General features: G+C 39.5%; 4 protein-coding genes across 10 annotated transcripts in view; 2 read left to right on the top strand and 2 right to left on the bottom strand.

The window, feature by feature from the left end:
* Positions 1-1,445: 1,445 nt before the first annotated feature.
* On the bottom strand, positions 1,446-6,997 carry LOC114567297 (polyubiquitin-C). Of its 3 annotated transcripts, XM_028596347.1 has the most exons (3): positions 6,892-6,997; positions 4,985-6,361; positions 1,446-2,194 (listed from the first exon to the last, which is right to left on the bottom strand). In XM_028596347.1, exons 2-3 carry the CDS (start codon positions 6,349-6,351, stop codon positions 1,504-1,506), a joined length of 2,058 nt encoding a protein of 685 aa, XP_028452148.1. In that variant the 5' UTR covers positions 6,352-6,361; positions 6,892-6,997; the 3' UTR covers positions 1,446-1,503. The 3 variants fall into 3 exon arrangements, with proteins under 3 accessions (XP_028452148.1, XP_028452146.1, XP_028452147.1); XM_028596345.1 differs by lacking the exon at positions 4,985-6,361 and having other exon boundaries at positions 1,446-2,203; positions 6,892-6,988; XM_028596346.1 differs by lacking the exons at positions 4,985-6,361; positions 6,892-6,997 and adding an exon at positions 2,983-3,088 and having other exon boundaries at positions 1,446-2,201.
* A 145-nt stretch (positions 6,998-7,142) lies between these two features.
* cenpv (centromere protein V) lies at positions 7,143-10,957 on the top strand. 4 transcript variants are annotated; one of them, XM_028596351.1, is made up of 6 exons: positions 7,143-7,345; positions 9,294-9,394; positions 9,495-9,587; positions 9,829-9,898; positions 9,991-10,105; positions 10,416-10,957. In XM_028596351.1, the coding sequence occupies exons 3-6, from the start codon at positions 9,496-9,498 to the stop codon at positions 10,568-10,570; spliced, it is 432 nt and encodes a 143-aa protein (XP_028452152.1). In that variant the 5' UTR covers positions 7,143-7,345; positions 9,294-9,394; position 9,495; the 3' UTR covers positions 10,571-10,957. The 4 variants fall into 4 exon arrangements, with proteins under 4 accessions (XP_028452152.1, XP_028452151.1, XP_028452154.1 ...); XM_028596350.1 differs by having other exon boundaries at positions 9,291-9,394; XM_028596353.1 differs by lacking the exon at positions 7,143-7,345 and adding an exon at positions 7,569-7,667 and having other exon boundaries at positions 9,291-9,394.
* pigl (phosphatidylinositol glycan anchor biosynthesis, class L) lies at positions 10,584-23,690 on the bottom strand. 2 transcript variants are annotated; one of them, XM_028596343.1, is made up of 7 exons: positions 23,394-23,690; positions 22,323-22,422; positions 15,057-15,147; positions 13,861-13,928; positions 12,777-12,812; positions 11,275-11,408; positions 10,584-11,090 (listed from the first exon to the last, which is right to left on the bottom strand). In XM_028596343.1, exons 1-7 carry the CDS (start codon positions 23,650-23,652, stop codon positions 10,951-10,953), a joined length of 828 nt encoding a protein of 275 aa, XP_028452144.1. In that variant the 5' UTR covers positions 23,653-23,690; the 3' UTR covers positions 10,584-10,950. The 2 variants fall into 2 exon arrangements, with proteins under 2 accessions (XP_028452144.1, XP_028452145.1); XM_028596344.1 differs by having other exon boundaries at positions 12,781-12,812.
* A 582-nt stretch (positions 23,691-24,272) lies between these two features.
* The window catches only part of ncor1 (nuclear receptor corepressor 1), a 59,742-nt gene continuing 57,298 nt past the window's right edge, over positions 24,273-26,716 (top strand). The window contains exon 1 of the mRNA XM_028596354.1: positions 24,273-24,412. The gene's annotated coding sequence lies outside the window, so the exon portion shown is untranslated. The remainder of the gene's footprint in view (positions 24,413-26,716) is intronic.

Raw genomic sequence — 26,716 nt, 5'->3', positions numbered from 1 at the left:
TATTTATTAACTAGAACAATATAAAACAATGTAATGGTATAGAAATAATAAAATAATATTCAGTAACAAAATATAAACTAAGTCAACAACACAACCAAAAATACCTTCCATTACACACAGATATCTGTGAAAAATAAAGTCAGTTGTGCAAAATAAGTAAACAAAAGCCACAATGTATAAATATGAATATAACAATATAAAAAATAACAAAAAAATACACTGCACACAGATATTTGTGAAAAATAAAGTCAGTAGTAAAGTAACAAAGTCAGTTGTGCAAAATAAGTAAACAAAAGCCACAATGTATAAATAGAGAGAGAGAGAGAGAGAGAGAGAGAGAGAGAGAGAGAGAGAGAGAGAGATGCGCTGTTTGCACACTGCGCACAGAATTGGAGAGACGCTGTGCTTGCATGGACTCGTGAAACTGCAACAAAAGTATCGATCTCATCACGACAGTATCGATCTGATACCAATACTCATCTTGGTATCGATACGCCCAGCCCTACGCCATAGTCCCTGCTTGACTGTGCTAGGCGGTAGCTACATGTGTGGTGAGGTCTTCATAGCTGGCAGTGCGTTTGGTGGACATGGTGTGGACACTGGCTTTTAATGTGTCTCTCTGCTGAATCTTTAACTGGTTCTAATGGTTCTATGCTGAACACTACAAAGAATGGGTGGCAAGTGTACATGTTTGCTTAGACCTCTGGATGCCCATAGTTATTGTTTTGTACTTTAACTACATACATTTTTCCTAAGCGTATTTTCATTTGTATGTGTATTATAGTTATTTTTTCTCATTTATTATCCAACTTATTCTTTATTAAATAGCCTATGAAGAAGATTTGAATTCCTGTAAAAGGAGACTCCTTTGATTTAATTCTATGGAGCCTAACTGGGGTTTACGGGGTGGGACACGGGATGTTCACCATGGAACCACAAGGTTTCCCTGTTGCCAGGATGGGATTTATGAGAGGATGCTGATCCCTACGAATATCCATTTTCTACAGTAGGAGGTTGTTACATGAGTAAGTTTAGGGAGTTTAACTTTACTGAGTAAAACCCACCAACATTACTTTTTACATCCGTTTCTGGTTCTACTCAGCAAAGTTATTCAGGTAACTCAAACTCAAATACATTTAAAAAAAAAAAAAACTTAAGGAAGCCCACCTAACCTTTAACCAAGTCTGATGCTCTTCAAAGCTTTTCAATAACCAATCAGCAGTGTTTTGTACATTGTGGAATCATGAATTGTTTGTAGATTGTGAAGGGAATAAAGCGCATTAGAGCACCCTACTCAGAATGATATAAAAGCATGCATTATAATAACCTTTGCAATTCCAACATCATTTTTTTTCTACTGGATTTTAACAGGGAAAACATCTCTCATCTCATATCTTATAGCGGTCACATTCTAGGCAAACGTGTAAAAAAGGGGAAAACACCACATCATTTAATCTCTCCTCTTTTATTCGGTTAGGTTGTCATGTAAATAAATTGGATAATTTATTGACCGCCCCTCAGACGCAGGACAAGATGGAGAGTAGATTCTTTCTGGATGTTGTAGTCAGAGAGGGTGCGGCCATCTTCCAGCTGCTTGCCGGCAAAGATCAGCCTCTGCTGGTCAGGGGGAATGCCTTCCTTGTCCTGGATCTTGGCCTTCACGTTCTCAATAGTGTCGCTGGGCTCCACCTCCAGGGTGATGGTCTTGCCGGTGAGGGTCTTGACGAAGATTTGCATGCCTCCCCTCAGACGCAGGACAAGATGGAGAGTGGACTCCTTCTGGATGTTGTAGTCAGAGAGGGTGCGGCCATCTTCCAGCTGCTTGCCAGCAAAGATCAGCCTCTGCTGGTCAGGGGGAATGCCTTCCTTGTCCTGGATCTTGGCCTTCACGTTCTCAATGGTGTCGCTGGGCTCAACCTCCAGGGTGATGGTCTTGCCGGTGAGGGTCTTGACGAAGATCTGCATGCCTCCCCTCAGACGCAGGACAAGATGGAGAGTGGATTCTTTCTGGATGTTGTAGTCAGAGAGGGTGCGGCCATCTTCCAGCTGCTTGCCAGCAAAGATCAGCCTCTGCTGGTCAGGGGGAATGCCTTCCTTGTCCTGGATTTTAGCCTTGACATTTTCAATGGTGTCGCTGGGCTCCACCTCCAGGGTGATGGTCTTGCCAGTGAGGGTCTTCACAAAGATCTGCATGTTTGCACCTGTAAAAAAAAAAATGACAGTTCCATGTTATAATATGCTTTCATGTAAAAAAGCCTACAGTAAATAGGTTCCATATTAATTTCACCAGTCTACTATGAAATAGAGACTCATTTTAATACAGCTTCTTACATCTACATTTTAATATAAGGCCATTTAGTTGAAGGACTTCTTGTCAGAGGTATAACGTCACATTCATTGTTAAATCGTTATATACATGTAATGTTACAGATGCAATTATTCGGGACACTACTTATAATTTTATGTTACCACGAGCGAGAAAAGTGAACTGAATCCTACACATAAACATACTGGTAGGAGGCCGCTGCTTCGAGCACCAGCGCCATTTTAAAATAAGGTATTGTTGTTTGCCTTCGTTTTGTTCAGCTAACGTTACGCGCTAATGGACGACCCAGCTAGAAATGTTGTAACATTACGCTACCATTGTTACTAGTTAACACTAGCAAATGTCTTTCACGTTGTTTTTGTTGTGTTTATATCTATGGTTCATCTCGCGATAAACCCAGCACGGTATTTGTAATGTAGCTAGCTAGATAATTTACGTTAACATAGCTAGCTACATTATTTAAGAAATTTTATTTTGAGGTTGCTAGCTAACGTTAGCCTTTAAAGTAATTGTTTACGAAACGGTTAGCCAGCTGCTAAAAGCGAATAAAACCGACAGCTGTTCAAATTTTAATGAAAGTTGTATAACTGATGGAAGAACTATAGCGTATAACCTGAATTATTACTGGTAAAAATGTAACGAACGATTGTACTTACAGTTTATAATTATTATCTTGCTGTCAAAATCCTTCCTCTGACTGACTGTGCAGTTGCCAGGGGGACAGGTTAATTTATACTAGAGACACGTCATCGAGCGATATTCATCCGCGACTGAAAATAGTTCCCATTTCTAGCGTGACGTATTATAAAACACATACAACTCTGGGGCCGACAATCATCCAAAGATTATACGAGAGGCATAGATAATATGCTAGGTTTTTCTTTGCCGTTTTCTGTTAAAATAAAAAGCTGTGTGGTGAAATATAGCCTGCGTGTTTCATGAATTCTTTATCATACAGCTTCCTGATCTTGATGCAGAAACTGAGCTATAAACAATAGAAGTAGAACTATAAAATAAATGCCTTTGGCAGGACACCCGATTACATTCGGGTACATTCATCTCATTTACATGTTAGGCTGCACATTGAAAAACAAGCCTTCAATGTATAAATTGGTCTGCTGCTGATGTCTTGATGTTTTCCTGACTTTTAACACATACTTTTTTTTTTATGTCTAAACTACACTACCTCAGTATGGTAAGAGACACTGGGCTCCTTTCTGCCTGCTAACGCCCGGGGCATAACAACATCCACAGTACTGAAATCTTATATCAATATGCTGCACATTTTATTACTCAGTAATACAACAAGGTTTCCTCTTTTCTCTCTTGGAACGCACGCAGTCAGCTGTACCAGGTTAGGACAAAAAAAAGTGCAAAGTTAACCACATGTTCTATTGCTATATGCTGAAAATAATGTACGTCTTAGTAAAAGAATATTTGTTCTAATTGCTAAGTCCAAACATTTGATATTGTCTCTTCCCTCCATCTATTGAAAGCATACATTCCCCTTGGTATGCCAACACCATTGTAACAGCAATAGAGCACATATTTCTTTGAATTGATTTTTTTTTGTATATTTCCTCCTCACCCGTTGGATCTTAAATTTCATTTTTGGACCCATTGACTAATACCTGCTGTCCTGGTTTGTTTGCCTTTTCTTGATCTAACATATCAATCTCTTGACCATAGATGGCGCCACATACTCATCAATAGAACATCCTTCTACCTTTCCAAGTGTTTGTGACTCAGACCTCCAGCTCTATAAAACCTCTGCAGGAGTGTTGCAGTTCATTCACTGAGTAGGAGCCTGATTATACTTTTAATTTACCCATTCATTTCCATATCTACAGAGTAGAAACCTACATAGATGTATACACCATATCAAAATCTGCTGGCTTTGGGTAGCATCTTAATATATTGGTGGGCCATTACCTATTTGGAGATACTGTGCTTGAAATGGAAACTCCTTAATTGCAACGAGTTATGAAAATGCTGGTTTTATTACTTTTGACAATGCTTCTTACACCATACAAAAGCTATTTTTTAATTTTAAAAATGGTAAATTGTATGGCAGTCCATACTGAGAATGAGTATTAGCAGGAAAGTCTGAAAGATCCTGTATTTTAAGTTTGTCAAATGTCACTGGATGTTGCTAGACTCCCAACTTGTCAAGTTTATAAAGCCCCACTTCTCAGTACTTCCAAACTACAGAAGTGACCACAAATTGTACAATCATGTCCACTTAATAGAAAACTGCTCCTTATATCCTGGAGGGTTATTGCTTGCAATGACGCTAGGTGCCAGATTAAGTTTTCCTTAACCAACTGAGCCTCAACATTTGTTCCCATAGGTCATTCAGTTCTAATTACAGCATTATCTACATTACATGCCATCAAAGGCTGCTAAATTCAAAAGCATGTACCAGAGGTTATTACCCAATTAGCTTTTGTACTGCAGTTATAAATCTGAACAGTGTTTGCACCATTAATGAACACCCACCAGGAAATCAGTTTAATCCTTTATTTTAATTTTGGTCATGTAACGGTTAACACTTGTTTGTCATGTGTAACAACTTTACGGCATGTATAGTATTTCATACATAGCACATTAACTTGGGAAATAACATTAAGAACATGGAATCATGAATTTCTTTACTGCCCGCCCCTCAGACGCAGGACAAGATGGAGGGTGGATTCTTTCTGGATGTTGTAGTCAGAGAGGGTGCGGCCATCTTCCAGCTGCTTGCCAGCAAAGATCAGCCTCTGCTGGTCAGGGGGAATGCCTTCCTTGTCCTGGATCTTGGCTTTCACGTTCTCAATAGTGTCGCTGGGCTCAACCTCCAGGGTAATTGTCTTGCCGGTGAGGGTCTTCACAAAGATTTGCATGCCTCCCCTCAGACGCAGGACAAGATGGAGAGTGGATTCTTTCTGGATGTTGTAGTCTGAGAGGGTGCGGCCATCTTCCAGCTGCTTGCCGGCAAAGATCAGCCTCTGCTGGTCAGGGGGAATGCCTTCCTTGTCCTGGATCTTGGCCTTCACGTTCTCAATGGTGTCACTGGGCTCCACCTCCAGGGTGATGGTCTTGCCGGTGAGGGTCTTGACGAAGATCTGCATGCCTCCCCTCAGACGCAGGACAAGATGGAGGGTGGACTCCTTTTGGATGTTGTAGTCGGAGAGGGTGCGGCCATCTTCCAGCTGCTTGCCAGCAAAGATCAGCCTCTGCTGGTCAGGGGGAATGCCTTCCTTGTCCTGGATCTTGGCCTTCACGTTCTCAATAGTGTCGCTGGGCTCAACCTCCAGGGTGATGGTCTTGCCGGTGAGGGTCTTGACAAAGATCTGCATGCCTCCCCTCAGACGCAGGACAAGATGGAGAGTGGATTCTTTCTGGATGTTGTAGTCGGAGAGGGTGCGGCCATCTTCCAGCTGCTTGCCGGCAAAGATCAGCCTCTGCTGGTCAGGGGGAATGCCTTCCTTGTCCTGGATCTTGGCCTTCACGTTCTCAATGGTGTCGCTGGGCTCCACCTCCAGGGTGATTGTCTTGCCGGTGAGGGTCTTGACGAAGATCTGCATGCCTCCCCTCAGACGCAGGACAAGATGGAGGGTGGACTCCTTTTGGATGTTGTAGTCGGAGAGGGTGCGGCCATCTTCCAGCTGCTTGCCGGCAAAGATCAGCCTCTGCTGGTCAGGGGGAATGCCTTCCTTGTCCTGGATCTTGGCCTTCACGTTCTCAATAGTGTCGCTGGGCTCAACCTCCAGGGTAATTGTCTTGCCGGTGAGGGTCTTGACAAAGATCTGCATGCCTCCCCTCAGACGCAGGACAAGATGGAGAGTAGATTCTTTCTGGATGTTGTAGTCAGAGAGGGTGCGGCCATCTTCCAGCTGCTTGCCAGCAAAGATCAGCCTCTGCTGGTCAGGGGGAATGCCTTCCTTGTCCTGGATCTTGGCCTTGACATTCTCAATGGTGTCGCTGGGCTCAACCTCCAGGGTGATGGTCTTGCCAGTGAGGGTCTTCACAAAGATCTGCATGTTTGCACCTCTGTAAAATGGAGATAAATCAAATCACGATTTAGCATCAAATCAAAAAAGGTTTTAATCGGACTAAATTAATGTCATAATTTGATATTATCTGGATCCAAAATATTGTAAAATTTAGCATTGCAATTACATGTACATTACGTTATTACTCTGAAGCTCTGAACTATCGGCAGCTCAGCAGCCATTCCGATCCGAGCGCCATTTTGAGATCCTATTGACCTTCTCTTTGTTCAGCTGTAACTCTAATGGACGATAACGTTACTGGAAATGTTGAGTCATTGCTATGGTTATCATTTGTTAACGTAGCTAAGCCAAATAAAAGTCGACGACAAAGTGATTGACGCTAAAATAAAAATTTGAGGCAAATTGAGGCATAGTTACCGTCTGCTACAATTCGCTTATGCGACTGTAACGTTAAGTACGTTAAAACCACGGCACTGGTCATCAAACAAGCAACTAAAAACATTCACAGTATACATAGTTCAAATATAAGAATACTATAGCTCGAAAAAAAGAGAAATGTGTACTTACTTTTAAGATACGCAGTTAAATATGTTATATTGTGCTGGCACAGTGATTCTTCTTTCGGCTTCCGCTGTGGAACTAAACTGCAGTACAGACAAACACCAGTTTTATATACCGGAGTGTGCAGACGTCATCTGTCTATATCCGTCCGCATCTAAAACTAGTTCCCATTGCTCCGAAGCGCACTATTTGAATATACGGTAGTACTTTTACAGTATTATTTAATTTATTAATTATAAGTATACTCACAAACGTAAATGTTTAGTCAAAAATAGTTTGCTTGAAAACGATAATTTAGCATATGCTACGCAGCGGAATGATATCTCACCGCACTACGGATCTGGCTCTGGAATTTTCTAGAACCACCGTAGCAACAGCAGAGCCCAACAGAAATCTTCCCCGAGCTTCTGATTGGATTGTACGATTGTTTGTTTGACCAGCGATTGGTTGCTGTGTTACAGTGAGTAATGTTGGATGACTACGTTATTTTTATGACTATGGCATTATTATTATGGGATAGGGATTATTATTATGGGATATCTATTCAAGACCTAAATAGAGAAAGTCTTGTGTAATTCCAGGCTAAATAGCTTTACACATGTTACTTTCCCCGATCTCCCCTACGTCTATAACACAGAATATCATACAAATAATGTTATATCAGGAAGTCTATTTAATGATTATGTAACGTTAATGATTTGACACGAAAAGGACGTGTGCAGACAGGAATTCCAGTGATCTCCATAAACGTGCTTGTTAACGGATGGGAACGAACGAACCTGGTAAACGTGCTACCAGCTGCTGTGAGCAGGCCGTACATTTTTGAGGCAAAGAGGAAGATAACACTGCTAACTGACCTCCTTTACCTAATTCCATTCACTCGCAATCCATATCCACATCAGATTTCATACTGCACAGACCATCTAAATAAAGAATACATTCATGATTTATTGCCAACCTGAACACTGCAAAATATGTAATTTGATAAGCAGAATCTTGTTATCTGGCAGGCATAGTCATGACCTAAATACTGAAGAAGTTATGTATGAGACCCAGATCGAGAGACCATATTTGGTTTGCCTAAAGATATAGGCCACTGCTTCTATTTTTTTTTTATTTTATTCAGACAACATCAAGTGTAAAGTAAATAGATTAAAATAATGTATCCACATCATGTGGGCTTGTTTTAATCTGGGTGTCTTCACTAAAAATACATGTGTTTCAATGATAGTGAAGTGGTTGTAGAGTGGAAGCAGTGGGGTGGCACTTTTCATGCTTATCAGGGTGTACATACTGTACAGAAAGTAGATTGTCAAGTCACCTGTTCTATGAGAAAAATGTGTATAGTAGGAGTAAAGAAAACACTCCCAAGCATAGCATGTACAGTGTTAAGACAATTCTCACACACTCATAAAGCTTCTTAAGATTTTGTTTATTGACTAGACACAATGTGTTTTTGTTCTAGTCTTGTAGGCATTTAAGTCATTTATCCCAAGGCATGGTAAGGTGTTATTCATATTATTGTAAAAGTCACAAGAAAGGGCTTGGTCTTGTTCCTATGAGCATGAGTCTAAATATGCCTGGCATGACGTTAACACCCCGGTGATATTGGAAAACAGTGGTACAGAGATTTTGTGATATGTTCCCGAGGTGAGCTGACCCAGCTCATTAAACAAAGCATCTGAGATTTAGGTCAGTGGTCTCCAAAATTGGTTATGGGAACCAACACAGGACCCTGGCATGCTATTAAAAATGTATCACGTACTGACCGGTGATTTGACTCCCCTCTTTTAGCTCCCACCATTATTTCAGACAACTGCAGCTCTCTAAACTAAATTAAATCAAAGCTCAAAAGCTCAGATGGGGGTCTGTAGCCTACTTGGATCCTATTTTGGTTTCATAGATACGTATGATTTGGTTGGGAGAGTCCTAATTTATGTATTTGGGTCACAGCATTCCCTTACCCCACCCTTTCAGCACCCTGTCATATGACACCCAACCTGTGATGCATTACGCTAGTACTTTCCAACACAGCACTGGGCTCTTGCTGAACTAGTTCCACCTCTGAGGAATGTGTTTGTGCAAGTCTGCTGTACTTTGCCCTGCCTCTTGCGTTGAATAGTTATCAACTGCCTCAAAGTGTTCCATGAAAAACAATCTTTCAAGCAGGACATAGGCCTAGCTGATTACTGTGCATGAGAGCTGACACTGTTATCACATGAAATAAAAGTGTCCATGGCTCGAGGTAACAAACGTTTCTTATAGATACCCTCCTTTTGAATTGAATTGACCTATTCAGTGACCACATCAATAGCTGTGAATGGGTCCAAAGCAGAGGGGCTTTTAATGGAAATGTGACTCTTATCGGTGATGGACTTTGACTGAGGTCATTGTGTTCTCTTCAGTAGGGTCATTGGAGGTGTTTGAAGTGGGGTGTTCAGTTCCACGTCAACAGGTTTCACAACAAACTCGTCACACCAGTTTCATCGGAGCTTCATGAAAAAGTTTGGTAAATATATTCCTGTTCTGTCTCTTGTTGGCATCAAAGTGACTGAAGTATAAATACCCAAATATGAACATGTGATTTCCTCATGATTGTTTGTGTGTAGAATGGATCTTGTGAAACATACAGGCGGCTGCCACTGTGGGGCTGTGAGATTTGAAGTCTTGAGTTCCCCAGACCTCCATGTTTTCCAATGCAAGTATGGATATTAAATTAAATGATATTGTCTCATAATTTTAAATAATACATGCTTGTATTACAAAGAAAACAATGTTGTCCAAGACATATTATTTTAAATCTAAAATTAATTGGTAGTACATTTTTAAGTTTGGGTAAAAAAAGATTCATTCCAAAAAACTATCATCATGTTAAAGAGATTTCAATGGTTGCTTGTACACTTTGTAGCAAATCAATATAAACTGATTTATGTGTTTCTCCAGCTGTAGCATTTGCACAAAGAAACAAAACCATCATTTCATTGTTCCAAAAAATCACTTCACACTCTTACAGGTAGTAAACTCAAGCACAACATTTAGTACAATACTTAAATACTTAAAAAGCATAAGAGTTTTTAAGTGAATGATTTCTTTTCTTCTTCACAGGGGTCAGATAATCTGACAACATACACATTTAACACTCACGTTGCTAAACACACCTTCTGTAAAACCTGTGGAGTTCAAAGTTTCTACACTCCACGCTCCAACCCTGATGGATATGGTATGACTGCTAATTGCTGACACAAGACAGTCACACCATTATCATGTGTTTCCAACTTACATCATAATGTTTACTCCAAACCAACCGCCCATGTCTCTTTACTAGTACTAGAAAGTACTGAATATTTATGGTATTTGTAGAATACAGAAATTTTATCTTCACAATGAGAGATACATGAGTTATGTTGGACAACAAGAGTATCAGGAAACCACCCATGAAACTTATTTTTTTTTTGCATTATTGAACCTGAAGGTCAATAGCCTGTCTTATTTTATGAGTTGTCCATTGTTTGCGCTTGTTTTCCCCCCAGGTGTTGCTCCGCACTGTCTGGATCCAGTTACTGTCCGCAGTGTCACAGTGGAGACCTTTTGTGGTGAGAAGTGGGAAGAAAGCATGCAAGCTCACAAGAGCATTAGAGACATGTCTAAATCGGCAACAGAGACACAGCTGACAGAAACCAAATGACACCTATGGGATATAAGAATCAAGAGTTTTTTTTAATCAGCAGTATAACAGACATAGCGTACAGTATCTTTGACATTGTAAGATAAAAAAAAAAAAAAAACTTAACTGATTCAAAACCTAGTGTTGTTTTATACAGTGTAATGACAATAAAGATGTTTATGTTGTCATTAACAATTTTTTTGGTCAACTTTATTAACGGAAAATGCTTCCATAAAATATTCAGGCTACTTTAGCCAATAAAGTACCGATGAAATCTTTATTCACTGTGAGCAAAACAGCTCATTAGATTTGTAAACAGCTACTACATTTCTTTTATTACAGTAATCGAGCAATTAGGCAGTGGGACAACTCACAGAGTAACAATAATCAGTGCATCTGGATTAAGATAAACCTAATAGATCTTCAGGTTCTTTGGCCCTCTGGGGATCATTTGGAATGTGTTGACGAACATGTACCGAGACAAGGTGATGTAGAGGTAACGAAACCACAGCAGTTGAGTGCGGTGACAAAACATGGCGTCCTGAAAGAAAAGGGGGGCTATTGAGGTAATAGAAACCATAACCTGTTATTGTGAGATCCCAATAAACAGCCAATAGCGATCAAATCTGCTGCGTAGCGTAAATGCATTTATCTCTTTATACATTAGCTTGATGAGACATAAACATGAAACGTATGGCCAACAAACTGTCCGTTTAGAGGCTTACTTTGGCTTGTCTGTATCCCTGTGAGCCTATAATACAGCGGAGGCATGAGGGCAGCAGCCAGCTGAAGGGAAGCTCCAGGAAGGAGATGTACTTCCTGAGGAGGCCAACAGTCACCAGGGACAGCAAACAGCAGTCTAGGAGGACAGACAGAGACCCCCAGTTACCTGCTAATAAGTTAACCGTTCACTATAGATGCAGGCAGTTAACTAGGCCATTCGGTTTCAAATGTTTTTTTTTTTTTTTTACTGTGAAGCAACATCATGTCAACAACAAATAATACAATACGATCCTTTTTTACCTTTTTTTTGTGTTCGGCGATTGTGTTGTAGTTGTAGGTTGTATGAATTAAGAATATGAGTATGACTGGTACTGTATGCTGTATTTTCTCAACTATAACCAGTCATGCAGTTTAGGTAGCACAAGAGGCTTAAAGCTGTTGGTAATGAACAGGGAGTGTTGCTGTACAGCCAGGTGAAGAGGCTTATTTTGGGCCTAATTCTCTGCCGCCTCCCCTAGAGGCTACAGTAAGACCGGTCAAACAGGTAAGGTGTAAATGTGTGGTAATAAATAACCAGTGAGCATGATTAATGACACTGTTTCCCTGTAAAGAGGGCAAGGCCGACTGAAGATAACATGTGTTTGCTGTGGCCCAAGGAGGGTAACGCCTTCCTGCCATTTCAGCATAGTGCAACCATTGAGATCTTATAAATGACAAACTGCTCTGGCATGCTATGCCTGTTTCTTATCATGCTGTCTACTCAAACTTAAATGAGGGTTTGCTCTGTGGGCCTAAATGTTTGCCTAACTCAGCCTGTTGTAACATGCTGTCCCCTCTCTGTCCTGCTTTTCTTTTCCCATTCCCTGTAGGCATCGTCATAAGAACTTTGGGAAGCAACCGAAAGTTCAGTCTATTACGGTTGACATTAAAAGATAATTTGGGATACATTTTGATTATGCCTAGACAGTAAAAAGAGACCGATACACAGGAGTTTTAAACTATGAACATCTGGAATGAACTCATCATATGTAGTATGAGGTGAAAAACAAATATTGTAACCAGCGTTTCTGATATCCAACTAGCCTCATGCTGCCACCAGCAGACCAAAATGTACAGAGGAGACACAAGACTCATGCAGCTCTTGTTAACAGAAGAGGGCGCTGTAAATTAACAAAATACCCAGTTGGACTCTGAGCCAGTGTTGACAACACTTTCCATGGTTGTGGAAAATGTAGATTGGAGAGGAGGTGCTACTCATGTAAAGAAGACCTTTCTGTCACATCTGATGTGAGGCAGCCTGTATCTGTACTTTAAAGTCCTACTTAAAGCTTAATAATGACTACAACATTTAGTTTTGGATTGTGTATTTATTGTCATCTTACTTTACATATTTAGTTCCCCATTCAGGAATTTTTTGACGACTTTTTTTGAGAGTGGCCAGTAAATCCAACCCATGACACTTTGGTCACAAATTTTCAAAATATATATTTTCTTTGTGACACACCTACCATTGGGTACTTGTCCACTGGAAGCGAGATGGCTGTAAGTGGAGAGAAAAAAATGTTACCCACTGAAAATGTCAAGGATGCAAACATTACTGTTGAAGATTTAATACATCTAACTGACAGGGTTTGTGTTGGCAATCTCTCCAAAAACTGCCAATGGTGTAATGTTTCTACCTGCCAATATGTAACTTAGATTAAAGTTTTGGTTACACTGATTACAACACAAATAGGCAAAAAGTCAATGACTGTAAGCCCACAGAAAAAGCTGTGCAATAAGCATCCAAGCTATCTATCTACCATTGTTTGTGTTTCAGGAACATGTTGTATTGAGTGCTGGAGGTTTTTTTGTGGGTGGCAAAAACATAATTTATAATTCACATTCCTGCGAAACTAGTGCACAGCCCCTCTGGGTTCCAGCCTAATGGGAATCATGAGATGTGACTTGGGAGAGCTCACATCTTATCAACAGATGAGGCCCACAGACTGACAGAGGTCTATACAGACTCAGTGAGGTAGAAAAAAAACATGACTAACACGGCAGACAATCAATGCAAGTGCAATATGGGGGCAGCAATGTACACTTCACAGTGCAAATCACATTTATTTTATAAAGCAACAGTCTGATGCAACTTGCTTGGTTGGCCTCGCCAAACCAGAGCGGCCCTCCCACCTCACCACTTCAGGCACAGGATTTACTGCTGCTCTCTGGGAGCAAAGCCAAGTGCCTCTGAGGACTCTGTTTGGATGACCTCTCAGCTATGTAACAGACCAATTCTAAAAAACATTGGGTTGGGTTTGTGTGTGTGTGTGTGTGTGTGTGTGTGTGTGTGTGTGTGTGTGTGTGTGTGTGTGTGTGTGTGTGTGTGTGTGTGTCTTTTAGGGGAAACATTTGGAAAGATGGATGATGATGTGAGTCTAAATGATCTGCATTGACCTGGACAATGTTTTATGATTGTGGCTGGTTTCTGTGTGCATGTGTAAGCCACATAATATCCCTGAGGATGGCATCTTTAAGTTGAGGGATTCAAAAACAAAACAGAAATCTGTTTCTCTGATGGCAAATCCTTAAAGTTTAGTCAGTACCTGACAGCTTTATGGATGGCTATGTGATTGGCATGGCCACTCACTCCGCTTCCATCGAAGGTCAGCACCTGAAACAACAAAAGATCTCATTGTGTGGGTGAAAAGCCAAAATCTGAAATCTAAAAGTGAATTTAAATACACAGAGGCAAAAAATTGTTCTTGGGTTAGTGGATGGGTTTTTGTGTCTGACTGTGGAACTGCTTGGCAGCTGACAACTGATATTTAAAAGCCTTTTTGTGTGCATGCTTGCACACTAGAGGATGCAAGTGAAAAAAAAAAAAAAAAATCAGGTCAAAGGGAAAGAAAAAGTGCTTGACTAAAGACTTGGCATTTGCTATGCTCAGGTGTAGTCTACCATGACTATGTCTTTGCAATCAAGCATACATTTAAGCTCCCAACCACCACATATACAGTAAGTAACTAGTGAACTTTTTACTTATTCTTGCTGGCTTGTATATGGAAAAGCAAGGGAATTGCACAGTGTCAGACCAAGTTCTTCAGTTTAAGAGCAGGAAAAGTGAACTACTTTTGACATCTAGGTGTTTATCTCTGTGCGTTTTTGCTGCATATAGTCATAAGAGAAGACATGATTCTCTGGCCTACTTTTTGGTCTAGAGGCATTTTTCGCTGCTGAGCCTGACAGGATAGGAGGAGACGGTGTGTTTGTTTGTCATCTTTAATAACAAAAAGAGATCAGCAACTACAGCACAGAAGAAGCCAGCTGTGTCAGATACTATTCCCTAAAGAACTGTGTTTTTTTTGTGTGTGTGCCAAAGTCGCTGTACTTTCTGTTCTTTAAAGCGTGTGACTATTTTTGCTGTTGTTGAGATTCTAAATTAACCACGTTCCCATTAGCTAATAGTGTGGAGCTGCACTGGGGCAGATACAAATCTCAGTGTAAACACAGAAACTGAATCCAAACTTTCTACTGCTGCAGAGGCCATTTCCCCGTCATTTTTAGGGAGGTTTAAAATACAGTCTGAGTTGGACAGAAAGAGACGCCGGCTGACAGGGTTATTACACAGACCACAGTGAAACTGGGATAATGAGCTAGAGAGCTGTGGTGCCAAAACATATGGTAAAAACAGAACATGGATTTTGTACACAGAATGGCAGGGGAATTGTGTGTAAACATCAAACAGGAAGTGACAGAGAAACAACTGTTTTGAAAGGCAAGAATGCAGAGCTGAGCATACCATGTTGAAGGACTGAGCTCTCATGTGCTTCACAATCATAGAAGAGACCAGTGAGACGCTCCAGTCTGCTTTGGGATCGTCTGGAAGTCTCCTGGGGGAGCAAAAAAGGGACACTGGTTATCTACCAAGATAAAGTAATATTGCGACAGTATTGGGCTGAGAAACAGGAGGGCATTTTGTAATCTTACTGTAACTGAAAGTCAATTCTACACAACATAACCATGCTGGGTGTTTCTTAAGTCCCATTCCTTTCCGAGCACAAGATTTCTGCAGTGCAGAGTTTGAAAAAGGGCTGGTTTGGAATACAAACACGGGGGAGTGCTGGGGAGTCTGGGGATTCAGGGTCGGACGGCCCTTAGCATCATGTTCATCTGAAACTACAGCCTGGAGACAACACAGAGCGCACATCAAAAACATCACTCTTGGCCAGCTCAGGCTTCTGGCCTACTAAACATGCATAGAATCCCCTTTTGGCACAAATAATAACTGATTCTCTTTCTCAGTTTAGAAAAAACAACAACTTTGCTTTCTATGGTTGTTCAACGTTCCCCTTGAACTCAACAGAAACCAGCCACAAAAAAGTGCTTAAAAACCTACTCAAACCTTCTCAGATGGGAGTTGTCCCAACACAATCCAGTGTGTTCACCAGTTTTGATTTCTTTGATTTATGTTCTTATTTCATATAGTTAATACTGTTTCATCAGTATTATGTAGTCATATTATTTTGTGTTCTTTATAATATTTAACATTATTTACGTGGAGGCTATTAAGAAAATATAAACAAGGACAGAATATCCCAATGACCTTACCATTGGGTTTTCTGCCCTCGTGTATGTTTTCTTTTATTTGTCATTTTAAATTGTGCAAAAATAAAAACTAAAGTAAACTAAACTATGTTGATCAAAAAACAAAACCAACAAAGGAAACGGACATGACTGCACAACAGTTTGAGATACTAAACTGTGGGGGCCCTGCTTTGATGAGATAAGCAGATCAATGACGTGATGCGTTGTTGTACACGTGGGGTAGCACGGAGGTGGCGTGACAGTGCATGCATGCACGTGTATGTATATATATTGTAAGTGCATAAAGTCGGGGTAAGAGTGGGGGTGTGTCAGCAGTTGCTCCCCTCCCCTTCGTTGCTAACAATGAGCCAGGACAGTTGAGCTGGTAGAGGGAAGTGATGGATTATGCCACAAATCTATTGGCTGCCAGTGAAGTGAGGGTCAGGCTTTGGTGTGAAGGATGGTGGTGGTGGGGGTCGGCTATGTCACAGTGAGAAAAGGGGTGGAGAGTCAGGGGTTCAGCGATAGTTTAAAACGGTCTGTCATCGAGTGAATGCACTGCTGTGACACTTTGATACCAGTGACTTATCATTACGGACTGTGCGTTTGTTTGTTTTTGAATAGGATGGCGCAGTAAAATTGAATTCTATCTAAACCAATGTTAAATGCTGCTTGAATCAATAAAGCACACTCCTAATGTCCTAATTTCTGTCTGCTTTAGACTGAAGGCTCATAAAAAAATAAGAAAGACATTTTATGAGAATTTAGAAAAAGTGCATGAATTATTAAAGTATCGAAGTGTCATACCGAGTTCAGCTTGGCTCAAGCACTACGCGTTTTTAATTTTGGACTTTTTTTTTTCCTTTCACCGTTGTATTTATTCCTTGATTATTTCAGACATTTTGCCCTGCAGCTTAACAACTACAGCTAAGCACAAGCCTGCATGGAGGGGGAGAGAAAAATGAAAAGAAAAATGAACAAAACATACAAGACTCCTGACCTTTCTCAAGTAGAATGCAGGCTGAGTGTCCGCTTTGCCATGGCAACAGTGCCAAATGTCCTAAAGTAACCTCCCCAGCTCCCCCTTTTTAGCTTTGCATGTGGATGTCTAATTGCTTGCAGGCATCTGTATGCAGTTGTTGAACTTTGGTCCAGTAAGGGGATTCTGTGTGGTGTGTATTTGTGTGCGTGCGTGCGTGCGTGCGTGCGTGTGTGTGTGTGTGTGTGTGTTAGAGAAGGCTTGTTTAGTCTGGTCACATGGACTACAGGCCTGTGAAACTGCCAGATATTTGTCCACACATTATATGGCCTGCTGGGTACGACTGAGATGCCACTACAAACTGTTAGCATGACCCACGATATCGCACTGTAATAAGGCAGTTACAACTATAGCAACAACACCAATAGACATGTTGTTTCACAAGGATTTCGAGGCACATGTGGCTGCAGGTTTTTTCAGTATTTACTCATGTTGAGGTTATAAACTTTCATGAAAATAACCATGGAAATACTGCTGTTAAAGGGTAACTACTGTTTTTTATATCTTATAGATAACAGGAGCCTATAATTTCTGTAGCCTACTCCGAAACAACAGACTACCTAAATGCCTGTTCGTCACGTCCTGAGATCGATCATGTTGTCAGACACTTTTAGTAACAATCTGAGCCTGTCAGTACCAAAAAAAAAATTGCTCTGCAACATTTATATATTTTTACCGTGTGTCTAACCAAAGGAATTAAAAAAGAAACAAGACAAAAAAATATTAATATTAATGAATAAAAATACATTTAAAAAAGAAAAGAGAGCATTCTAATGTGACAAAATGACGGGTTGCTACTCGCTGCAGGATTCAGTAAATGGGAAAAGCAACTGTTTGACTATGCAGAGGCCAGTGTGTGGTGGTGACAAATGTAACTAGGATAAAAGCACAGCCAGAGGTCAGTGGCAAGGCTGGAAAATCTCACCACTGTTTACTGTGCCCTGCCATCTGCTTATACTGTAATTAGCTAGGGCTATTTTTTTTTTTACCACTGATCAATATATGTATATTTAAACCTTGTGTGGGGATAAGGTGTTACCAGGGGCGTTTCTGGTAGAAAAATCTGCTTAGAAATATAGGAAAAATTGGATAGGATAAAACAACACAATGTAATTCTGCTGAATAAAATAACGAAATATCACATTCATTATTAATTCCACTTGTTTCATTTTAAACAAATTGAATATCCGAATACAATACACATTTTCTATAGGCTCAGTCTGCCACTAAAAAATAATTCCAGTGCTGGTTCCATGGCATCAGAATTTTGAAAGTCATATTTTCTAGCCCCGCCCTGGGGTGTTACTGCAGCGAATATGGCTTTCCTCTCCAGAAACCATTGCTATTTGTTTACAACCAAACAGATAATTACCCTTATCCAAAATAAAAGCTTTCAGTTTGTGATTTACTGAGTAAAGATTTTTCTAACTAAAGTCAATCTGAAGTGTGCTGGACAGAGTCAATGATTAAAGTTAGAAAGAAATAAGATGGGTGAGATAAAGTTGCTTCAGTTCAGTCTGATTGATAATGTAATGAAGAAGTGGAATGGTTGGATTTGAGCAGTGAGCAGCTATAATTGAGTCCAGGGAGCAGACAGAGGTCAAGCCAGTGCAAGTGGAGAAGCAGCAGAGCGTGCTCAGATTGAGCTTGATCACAAAGGCCCCAACATGCACTGAGGCCCCAGATACTGTCAACACAGCTGTCCTATTCAGTGAGCATTAACAGGAAAATCCTATTTTAAAACAGAATTCACGAGTTATTTTGGTTATTCAGTAGGCTATAGTTGTGATAGTTGTCATCATGAAACGTTACCCACACTGCACACTAGACATTTAAAGTGGAGACTTTAGCTTGAAAACAAATGTCTAGTGGACCCATCACACTACTCTGAGGAATGAGATGGTAGTACATAGACACAGGCCATACTGCAAAAAATACACACTAACATTTATCTAGTCTGGTCCCAACTATTTTTTGCTAATTTCGTTTTATCTTGATGTTTTACAATACGATACAACTTTATTGTCACTTTACACTAACATCCATTTTGTGTTCCCTAGCAGCTCCTTAAGTTTAAAAACTCCACCGGGAACCTTTAATTGAAAACCCAGATGAATGGGAATTGGTTTTATACACAGCCAGGATTGCATTCATTTGAACCAAGACATGATTTGAAATGTCATTACAAGACCAAACAACTCATTAAGAAGTCTTCCCCCCACCACCACCCCCCACTGTAACAACAGAGCGAACAAGTGAACTGAAGCCCAACAATGACAAGTGTCATGGCTGACTTCCAAAGGTATAGCACACTTTCTGGTCTGTGTTCGCATAACAAAGAAATAATACCCAGCTTGGCATAAACTCAAGGCAAATATTTTGAGCCCACCTGCTCTGAGGATCGGCTCCAGGTTTTGTCCTTTGATAGCACCATATAAAAATCTGAGTTATTGAGCCAAGATGCTCATTTTCATAGCTATTGTGCTTGTTTTAGGTTTGACATTATCTTGGATGACTTCACTGCTAAACACTAGAGATCAGTCTGGAGATCAGTACTGCAACTACTGTATATGAGTTACACTCACCTCCAGTCGTCATCATCTAACTCAAACCAAATAGAGAAGAGATGCATAGAGCTTTTGTTTCTATTCAAATGTTCTAGCTTCTATTCTATGCGAAATGTATTATGTAAACATGAAAAATGGACTGACCACCAGCTTCTGCACTGCGTCGCTTTCTTTCTTTGTGCACACTCAAAGGAAAAGTAAGAAAAACAGGAAGAGGTCAAGTCAAGCATGTACAGCTGCACATACTTGGGCAGAGAAGGTTAAGAGCAAGGCCAAAGTGTGGCTAGCCATGTACAGCCACACAAAGAGAAACACAGTTTGGAATGACCTACATTAGCAGTGCTCAGAGCATTGCCAACATGTATCCCATAGGCCTTGGCAGTTGGCTTCAGCAGACATGGACAAGAGGAGGAGGAGGGGTGGAACAGAGGGGGAGAACAGTGTGAGAGAGAGAGCTTGGTAGTGAGTGAATCTCTCAAAGTGCTGATTAAGTATGTGTTTTGGGCAAACAACGGAATACACAGAAAGGGAAAATGGGCTACACTCCAGTTCAGCAGAAGCGCAGACAGCACTAAGATCAAAGTTCACACACAGCGCACGCACACGCATGCACACACACACACACACACACACACACAAACAACCTGGGCAGGCTGCCAGCTTATTAATGTGAGTTCCAGGTTAGTGCCAGAGTTCATACTGCTCTCCTGGAGAGCCAACATGTAGAGACTCAAATGTAGGCAGCCTAGAGGTTCTTAGAAACTCAAAACATTTCCAAGGGAAGCTGCAGGGTTGATCCACAGGAAGAAAAAAAAAACCTTTTCAACATCACCTTTTACCACTACTTTCTTTGTAACTTGAGCTTGCCAATAGCCAGAACCAGAGAGACAGAAAGTCTTACAGCTGCATCAACACCAACAGAGAAGAAAACAGAAGAAGAGCATGTTCCCCAAGAATTTGTCCAACAATACTGTTCAAAGTTCTAGCTTCCAGTTCTGGTCACTGCTTTAAATGTAAATGGACAATGGTTATGAGTGAAGTCTGTTTTTACTTAGAGGCATTTACAGCCCCACCAACTATAGCTGTTTCTATACATTATTTATGGCATTCCATGGTGTTCAGTAAAATTATACATTTTCATTTGCCTGTCAAAGATCCTTAACATGCATTTGATTCTATAGTACTCTAAGAGTAATGAGAGCTAGCAAACAAAAGTCAGATTTTAGATTATGTCATGTTCCTGCAACAAAACTGGAATGTGCAACAATTTCCTTTCCAATAACCAAACTGTTGGGGAACCACGGACACAGAGTGGCACCCTTCATTTCATCATCTACATCCTAGAAGCAGATATGCTTAAAAGTTTTCTAATACAAAAGATACGTTGGTAACCTAAAATGTACCTAAAAAAACTATTACTACTCAATTATGTTAATCAGCCCTATAGTCTTCCAAAGGAACCCAATTCCCACATAGGGATCATTGACGGTGAATAATCCATCGTTACAGCTCAAACAGGTAGAAAATCACACCCCCATCCAGAGGTGGTGATATTATTAATAAACTCCTATGCAGGTAAGCTTTTTGGATACATACACTTGGCCCTTTAGAACCTCTAGGTTTAAATGAAGAATCTAATCTGACTTGCTTTCTCTAATGTTAAAGTATGTTACAGTATAGTATCTAAGATAATTATACTTTTAGTCCCCATTGCTCTGTGAATATTTTTATATACTTTTTATATTTGTATGTATTTTTGACTTGGTTATGGGCATTTGCCCTTTAACGACTGATGACGACAACTTGGTTGAGATGGGTGTAACTTTAGATTGTCACCGTCCCTCTTGTGCACAATCACACCTGTTGATGATCCTTATTAAGGGCTTCATTCCCCATTCTCTCCAAGGACTCTGATGAAGATGTAATCATACATCGAAACTTTAGTCACTGTTATGCACCTTAAGAAATAAAACCATCAAGTAAGAAGACACCTGTGTTGCACCGGCAATTTTTTTTTGTTATTTTAGGTTGATAGACTGCTCAGAACAAACCAACAGCTCAGTGGTGCAAAAATTACAGGCACAATTAGCTGTCATGATCCCACTAAGGACAACTTAGTAAAGCTTAAACATAGTTTAAGTTTACATTAATAATCATTTCATACATTTCTTTATTATACTTTTCAGAGATGGATATATCAAAAGATATATACTGTTAAAAGATAGATTGATGTCAGTTTGGAATTTGAAAGCTTTTTAGGGGTCTCTGTGTCCCACAGAGGAAGACCTATCACTGCCTCTGAGGCCTCCTCATTTATTTCCCCTGTGACACAGAGGTAGTAATATCATCAGGCCTGGCTAGATCAGATCTGTTGTGGTGAGAATGGATGAGTGTGATTTGTGGTCAACTCTTTATAAGTTCTGATATACAATCGGTGGTGGGGAGGGGACTGATGGGCTCCAACACAAAGACATGCTAAAACTTGACTTCTAAACTCAGGGCAGCATAATCAATCAATCAATCAATCAATCCATTTTTGTTTGTCATATGAAATTGTACAAGGTACAATTCCAGTGAAATGTATGCCTGGTGTATCCGGTATCTTCTGCCCAACCTCAACAGGGAAAAAGGCTGTTACCTGGGTGGAGTATGTTATTTTGTTAAGTGATTTTGTTTTTAGCTAACAATCAACCTCTGTTTTAAATCATATTGAGGGTCAGCAATGGACATGTACAGTACAAACATGTTTAACACACAAATCTGAATAAACTAAATTCTTACAAGCCAACGTAATCTCAGTGTTTTCAACATTAAAGGCACACTACTGAAATGTTGCAATTTGTACGTTGTGCGTTTGGTGCAGACGGCTGCTTACTTATGGTCTACTATGGTGATTCTGGAGTCTGGTATCCCCAACACGGCACAGCTGTTGAGAAGTTCTTGTTTACGCTGAGCTCCTTGATTGTAGTAGTTTCCTGTTCAATATATGGAGGACAAATTAGGCTACAGATGTACCGTAATGAATAGAAAATCTAAATATCAGTCTAAATTCTGTCTAGATCTGAACACATTTTAAATCTTTTTTAAATAGCATCTGTCCTTTAGCTATGTAATAATGGTTCTCTAACATCAGTTAAGTTGGATCTAAATTAAATACAGTGTAAGAGTTTAATAGTTTTTACTAGCACTACAATGCATTCACTTTCTAAAGATTACATTTGTACTTAAATGCTTCTATGTAGCTCGTAGTTTATCACGCAACAACATGGACACCAACATTGTTAAGCAGCTCCTGGAAAAGTTGGTTGCTGTTGAAAACTGTAACTCAAATGTGTGTGATTTTCAGATTTGTATGCAGCTTTACCCTTCTTTCTTTGAGTTTCATATTTAACAACCCTTGGCTTGATCAAATCCTTTAAACTCCCCTGGAAAAAGCAAGACTGGCTTTCTTAACTCTTACAGCAGCTGACAGAAGGGAGTGATTGAGTCACTCAAAAATCACAAGGAACAACTGAATCTTGATTGTAGGCTGTTTGTTATGTGGACAGAAGATGGGATGATTTCTTTTAAATAAAAATTGTTTTCAGCTCTGTATATTTTCAGTAGTCATAGGATAGTAACAATATTTTTCATTCAATTAAAACTAGTTTAAGGCAAGATAGTAAAATTGACTCCAGCACCTCATCTGTCAGCATAATGTTAGTTATTTAGTGAGACACAGTTGCTCTATTCACGGCTGCCATTTCACTTTCCTTAAAATGCAGGCTTACTTTTATATCTTGCTAAGTATTTTCTGTTAACTCACATGGATAAAACATGTAATTAGAACTAGCTAATGTTGGTTATAGCAGCCAGCCACACGATTAATAATCATATCTCTATTGGGTCTAATCGTACACTGACTTATTAACGTTATTTGTGCAAACAAAAGTGTGCTGTCCCATACCTTCAGATAAACACAGCAAATGAACGCTGGCATTCAATTCAACGAGTCGTATAATAGTTGGAGCGAAGAACATGCATTCATCATCCGGATGCGCAGTTACAATCAGAGCTCTGATATCAGCGCCGTTTGGTTCTTTGCTTGTTGAACCGTTCATTAGATGTTTCAATGACTTCACCAAAGTTCGACGATGTTGATAGTAAATGCATTTTATCCAAACCATATAGCATAAAACTATGGAGACAACCAGGTAAACACTCATTATTTTGACCGTTACCGTAAACAATCCGTGTAAAGACAAATGTCTAACATGCAAATGGTTCCACGTGTAAAAAAACATCAACAACATATACAGTCTGTCTGATATATCTAGCGTTAACCCGTCTTTTAAAAACCACAATAAGTATCATTATTAAGTCCAACAAAGCACTTTTAACCCCATAATAGTGTGTTTTACTCACTTGGATTCACTATCGCTTTCTCAGTTCATACGAGTTTAAATCAACTTCGTAGGAGAACAAATACATTCATATGATACAGAATAAATTGCTGGCGTGTTTTAATAAAGAGGACCTTGGAAATGTAGATGAAAGTCTTAGAAATCAAGCAAAATTGATGTTTCTGAAAAGTAAAAATTATAAACACCAGGATCGTTACCGTGTTTGAGGGGAAGATTTAGCTGTCACACCGCATTATCCTTACAGGTGTATACAAACACAACTTTTAAATGTTGCGTATTCATCTCAAAGGTAACATACGAACAATTACTTTCTAAATCTGTAGATTTTAGTTTTTTTTTATTGTACATACACATTTGTTGCCGAATGTCAGCACCCTGTGGATTCAACCAAGTAGGGACAATTTATTTTACCCTGTCAGGACATCGACCGACAAATGCGGCGCAGCCTTCGGTCTGCCCAGTCGTCCACAGCTCATAACCCGCGGATTTACAATCAACAATTGATACAGATTTCTGCCCAGGGATAACTTTCTTTTCCCTTGGTATATTTTCTAAATATGAGGTGAGTACAAATCGATAATACGCAGCAAAGCAACATGTCTAATTAGTACGCAATTTAAGCGCCCGGTCCACGATGAAAATCTGCCTTGCAAGATGGCGACGTGGTTGAGAATTCAAAGGTGAAATACAGGCTAAGTTAGCTAGCTAGCGACAACAACAACAATATCTTAAGCGTTGTGTTACTACCCTGAAGTGCTAAAGTAGCATATACTTTTAAGGTGACGTTTGTTGTGCGTGTATTTGTGCATTTGCGGAAAAACCCCTCTGTTGTGGAAATATACCCATCCCCCAAAATAAGCTACAAATCCAATTGCGTTTATATGACAGTAAGTTGTTAAAGGACAACAATAACAATACAGAGCAGCAGAATTTGTCACTGCCAAGCCGTGTATGAGGCCATGGCGTTCACCATGGCTGCTAGGTATGCATGGAAATCATCAGACCCCATTGCAAATGCTTTCTAAAATTACTGTACTAAGCACTTTACCGTAAAACATGGAAAGCTTAGTCATTTTTATTACCTAACACTCTCCTTTACTCTCAAAATTCCTTAAACTACTTTAGAAAATGCTATTTTAAAACGGGGGAAATTGAAATGATGGAGGTAGGGGAACATCCGGGAGCGAATACTGTAGCCACAATTTCTTTGATGATTACCGTCATGGATTTCTTCGCGAGTTATAAAAGCAGGGATAAAACTAAGAAACAATGTGTGGATAGTCAGGTCACTTACCAGAACTGCAACAGCTGATTCTGATGGTTAGCATAGTAATATTATCATGCTTGATCAGTTGCTTTACATAATAAAATGGTTCAGGGATTTAATGTCCTGCTAAACAGCTGTGACACAGGTGGGAGCACAGAGGAACAAATAATGTGTTTGTAAAGGAGACCTCACTTGATGTATGACAAAATCATCCCTTGCAGCATCAGTGCAACAACGTTTTCTGTTTTTATTCATTTTCAGCCATAGTTGTAAATATTTTTTATATTAAATTATTTTTAATTCAGTAACGTTTCAGTGGATTGGTCAGTTATTGTTTTGGTATATCCACTCAAATCAGGCTAGAAAAAAATATAAAAAATATGTAGGATTAAATTGAATCAAGTTTAGAAAAAAACAGAATCGTAAAAGTAAAGCATAAAACGTAACCAGCCTGGCTACTGCTTTTATGTCATATAAAAAAGAAAAGGGTAAAAAATACATCCTTCAACTGATGGTTCCTTTTTTTTTATTATTTATTTTTATTTTTACAAGTCACTGTGTCAAGACACTGAGGATATTTTTAGTATAAGTTCTGAAATTGTGAAAGTGGATCTCGAATTATGGCACCCACCAAACTATGTGGCATGCGGATTGAAATAAAATAACAGCTTCCCACCCTGGTTATGCTGGCAATACTGAACTTGAACTTAGCATCATGATGACTTGGTGTGGTGGCCATGCTGTTAATCTTGCAGACTAGGAACAAAAATGCAAGAGCCAGCAGAACACAGATTCATAGGTTTCATCCCTATGAAGAAGGAAGAAACTTTTTCTGTGTAGAATTTTTTTTTGCTGCAAAAAATATTGTGCTGCACAATATATCGTTTTTTTTTTTTATCGTCCTTGCAATATCAACTGGGGCAATAAACCCATTGCGAAAGACACTGAGATTTTTTTGAGTTAGTTGAAAGAAAATATGAGCAGGAAACTGCACTTTAAAATGTAACCGTCATTCTTTTTTTAGTGGTGCCTTTTTATATTCAATTCAATGTTTAATTTGTTCAATAAAAGAAAGTTGGGAATTTATTTTCTTTCATTTGTTTTAAATCCAACAAGCAATTGGTTGTATTTAAACAGAATACTGAAAGCAGCAGAACTGAGTACTTTAATATCGGTTTATCGCAAGTAATATAGTTACTGCAATATTCAACAACGTTATCGCATATCACATATTTTCCTCATTTTAGTGCAGCCCCAATAATCAGACCGAACACAAAATCTATGTAATTGTTCATTGATTAGTTAATCTTTGATAATATCAGATAACAATAGGATGGTATTCAGAAGAAGTAATAGCAACATGAGTGGAAAGTTGGATCATCTGCTCATAATTGATGGCATTTAAGTTTAGAGACTGCACCTTTTTTTTTTTTTTTTTTTTTTTTTTTTTTACCACAGCTGCACAGCAGAAGTTAATTAACATCTGAGGATTTTTTCCTATCTAAAAATAATTCAACTATGAAATGACACACCCTGTCAGTCCCTTTTTAATAAACAACAGATTATACAAGAGATGGAATTGCATGGCATGGACCTAAC

This window comes from Perca flavescens, chromosome 13, assembly GCF_004354835.1.
Source record: "Perca flavescens isolate YP-PL-M2 chromosome 13, PFLA_1.0, whole genome shotgun sequence".
In the NCBI taxonomy this organism is placed as follows: domain Eukaryota; kingdom Metazoa; phylum Chordata; class Actinopteri; order Perciformes; family Percidae; genus Perca; species Perca flavescens.
The sequence above is the reverse complement of the archived record's forward strand: the minus strand, read 5'-3'. Positions and strand labels throughout refer to the sequence as shown.

Bases quoted from the DNA above. Each gene is read 5' to 3' on its own strand.
- LOC114567297 (XM_028596347.1), bottom strand. From the start codon at position 6,351: ATGCAGATCTTTGTGAAGACCCTCACTGGCAAGACCATCACCCTGGAG. The intron at 2,195-4,984 runs GCAGTAAAGAAA...TACAGGTGCAAA, and splicing joins GTCCTGCGTCTGAGGGGCGG to CATGCAGATCTTTGTGAAGA.
- cenpv (XM_028596351.1), top strand. From the start codon at position 9,496: ATGGATCTTGTGAAACATACAGGCGGCTGCCACTGTGGGGCTGTGAGA. The intron at 9,899-9,990 runs GTAGTAAACTCA...TCTTCTTCACAG, and splicing joins ATCACTTCACACTCTTACAG to GGGTCAGATAATCTGACAAC. The intron at 10,106-10,415 runs GTATGACTGCTA...TTTTCCCCCCAG, and splicing joins CTCCAACCCTGATGGATATG to GTGTTGCTCCGCACTGTCTG.
- pigl (XM_028596343.1), bottom strand. From the start codon at position 23,652: ATGAGTGTTTACCTGGTTGTCTCCATAGTTTTATGCTATATGGTTTGG. The intron at 12,813-13,860 runs GTACTGACTAAA...CTCCACTTACAG, and splicing joins GCCATCCATAAAGCTGTCAG to CCATCTCGCTTCCAGTGGAC. The intron at 11,409-12,776 runs GTGTGTCACAAA...CTGTCCTCCTAG, and splicing joins GGACAAGTACCCAATGGTAG to ACTGCTGTTTGCTGTCCCTG.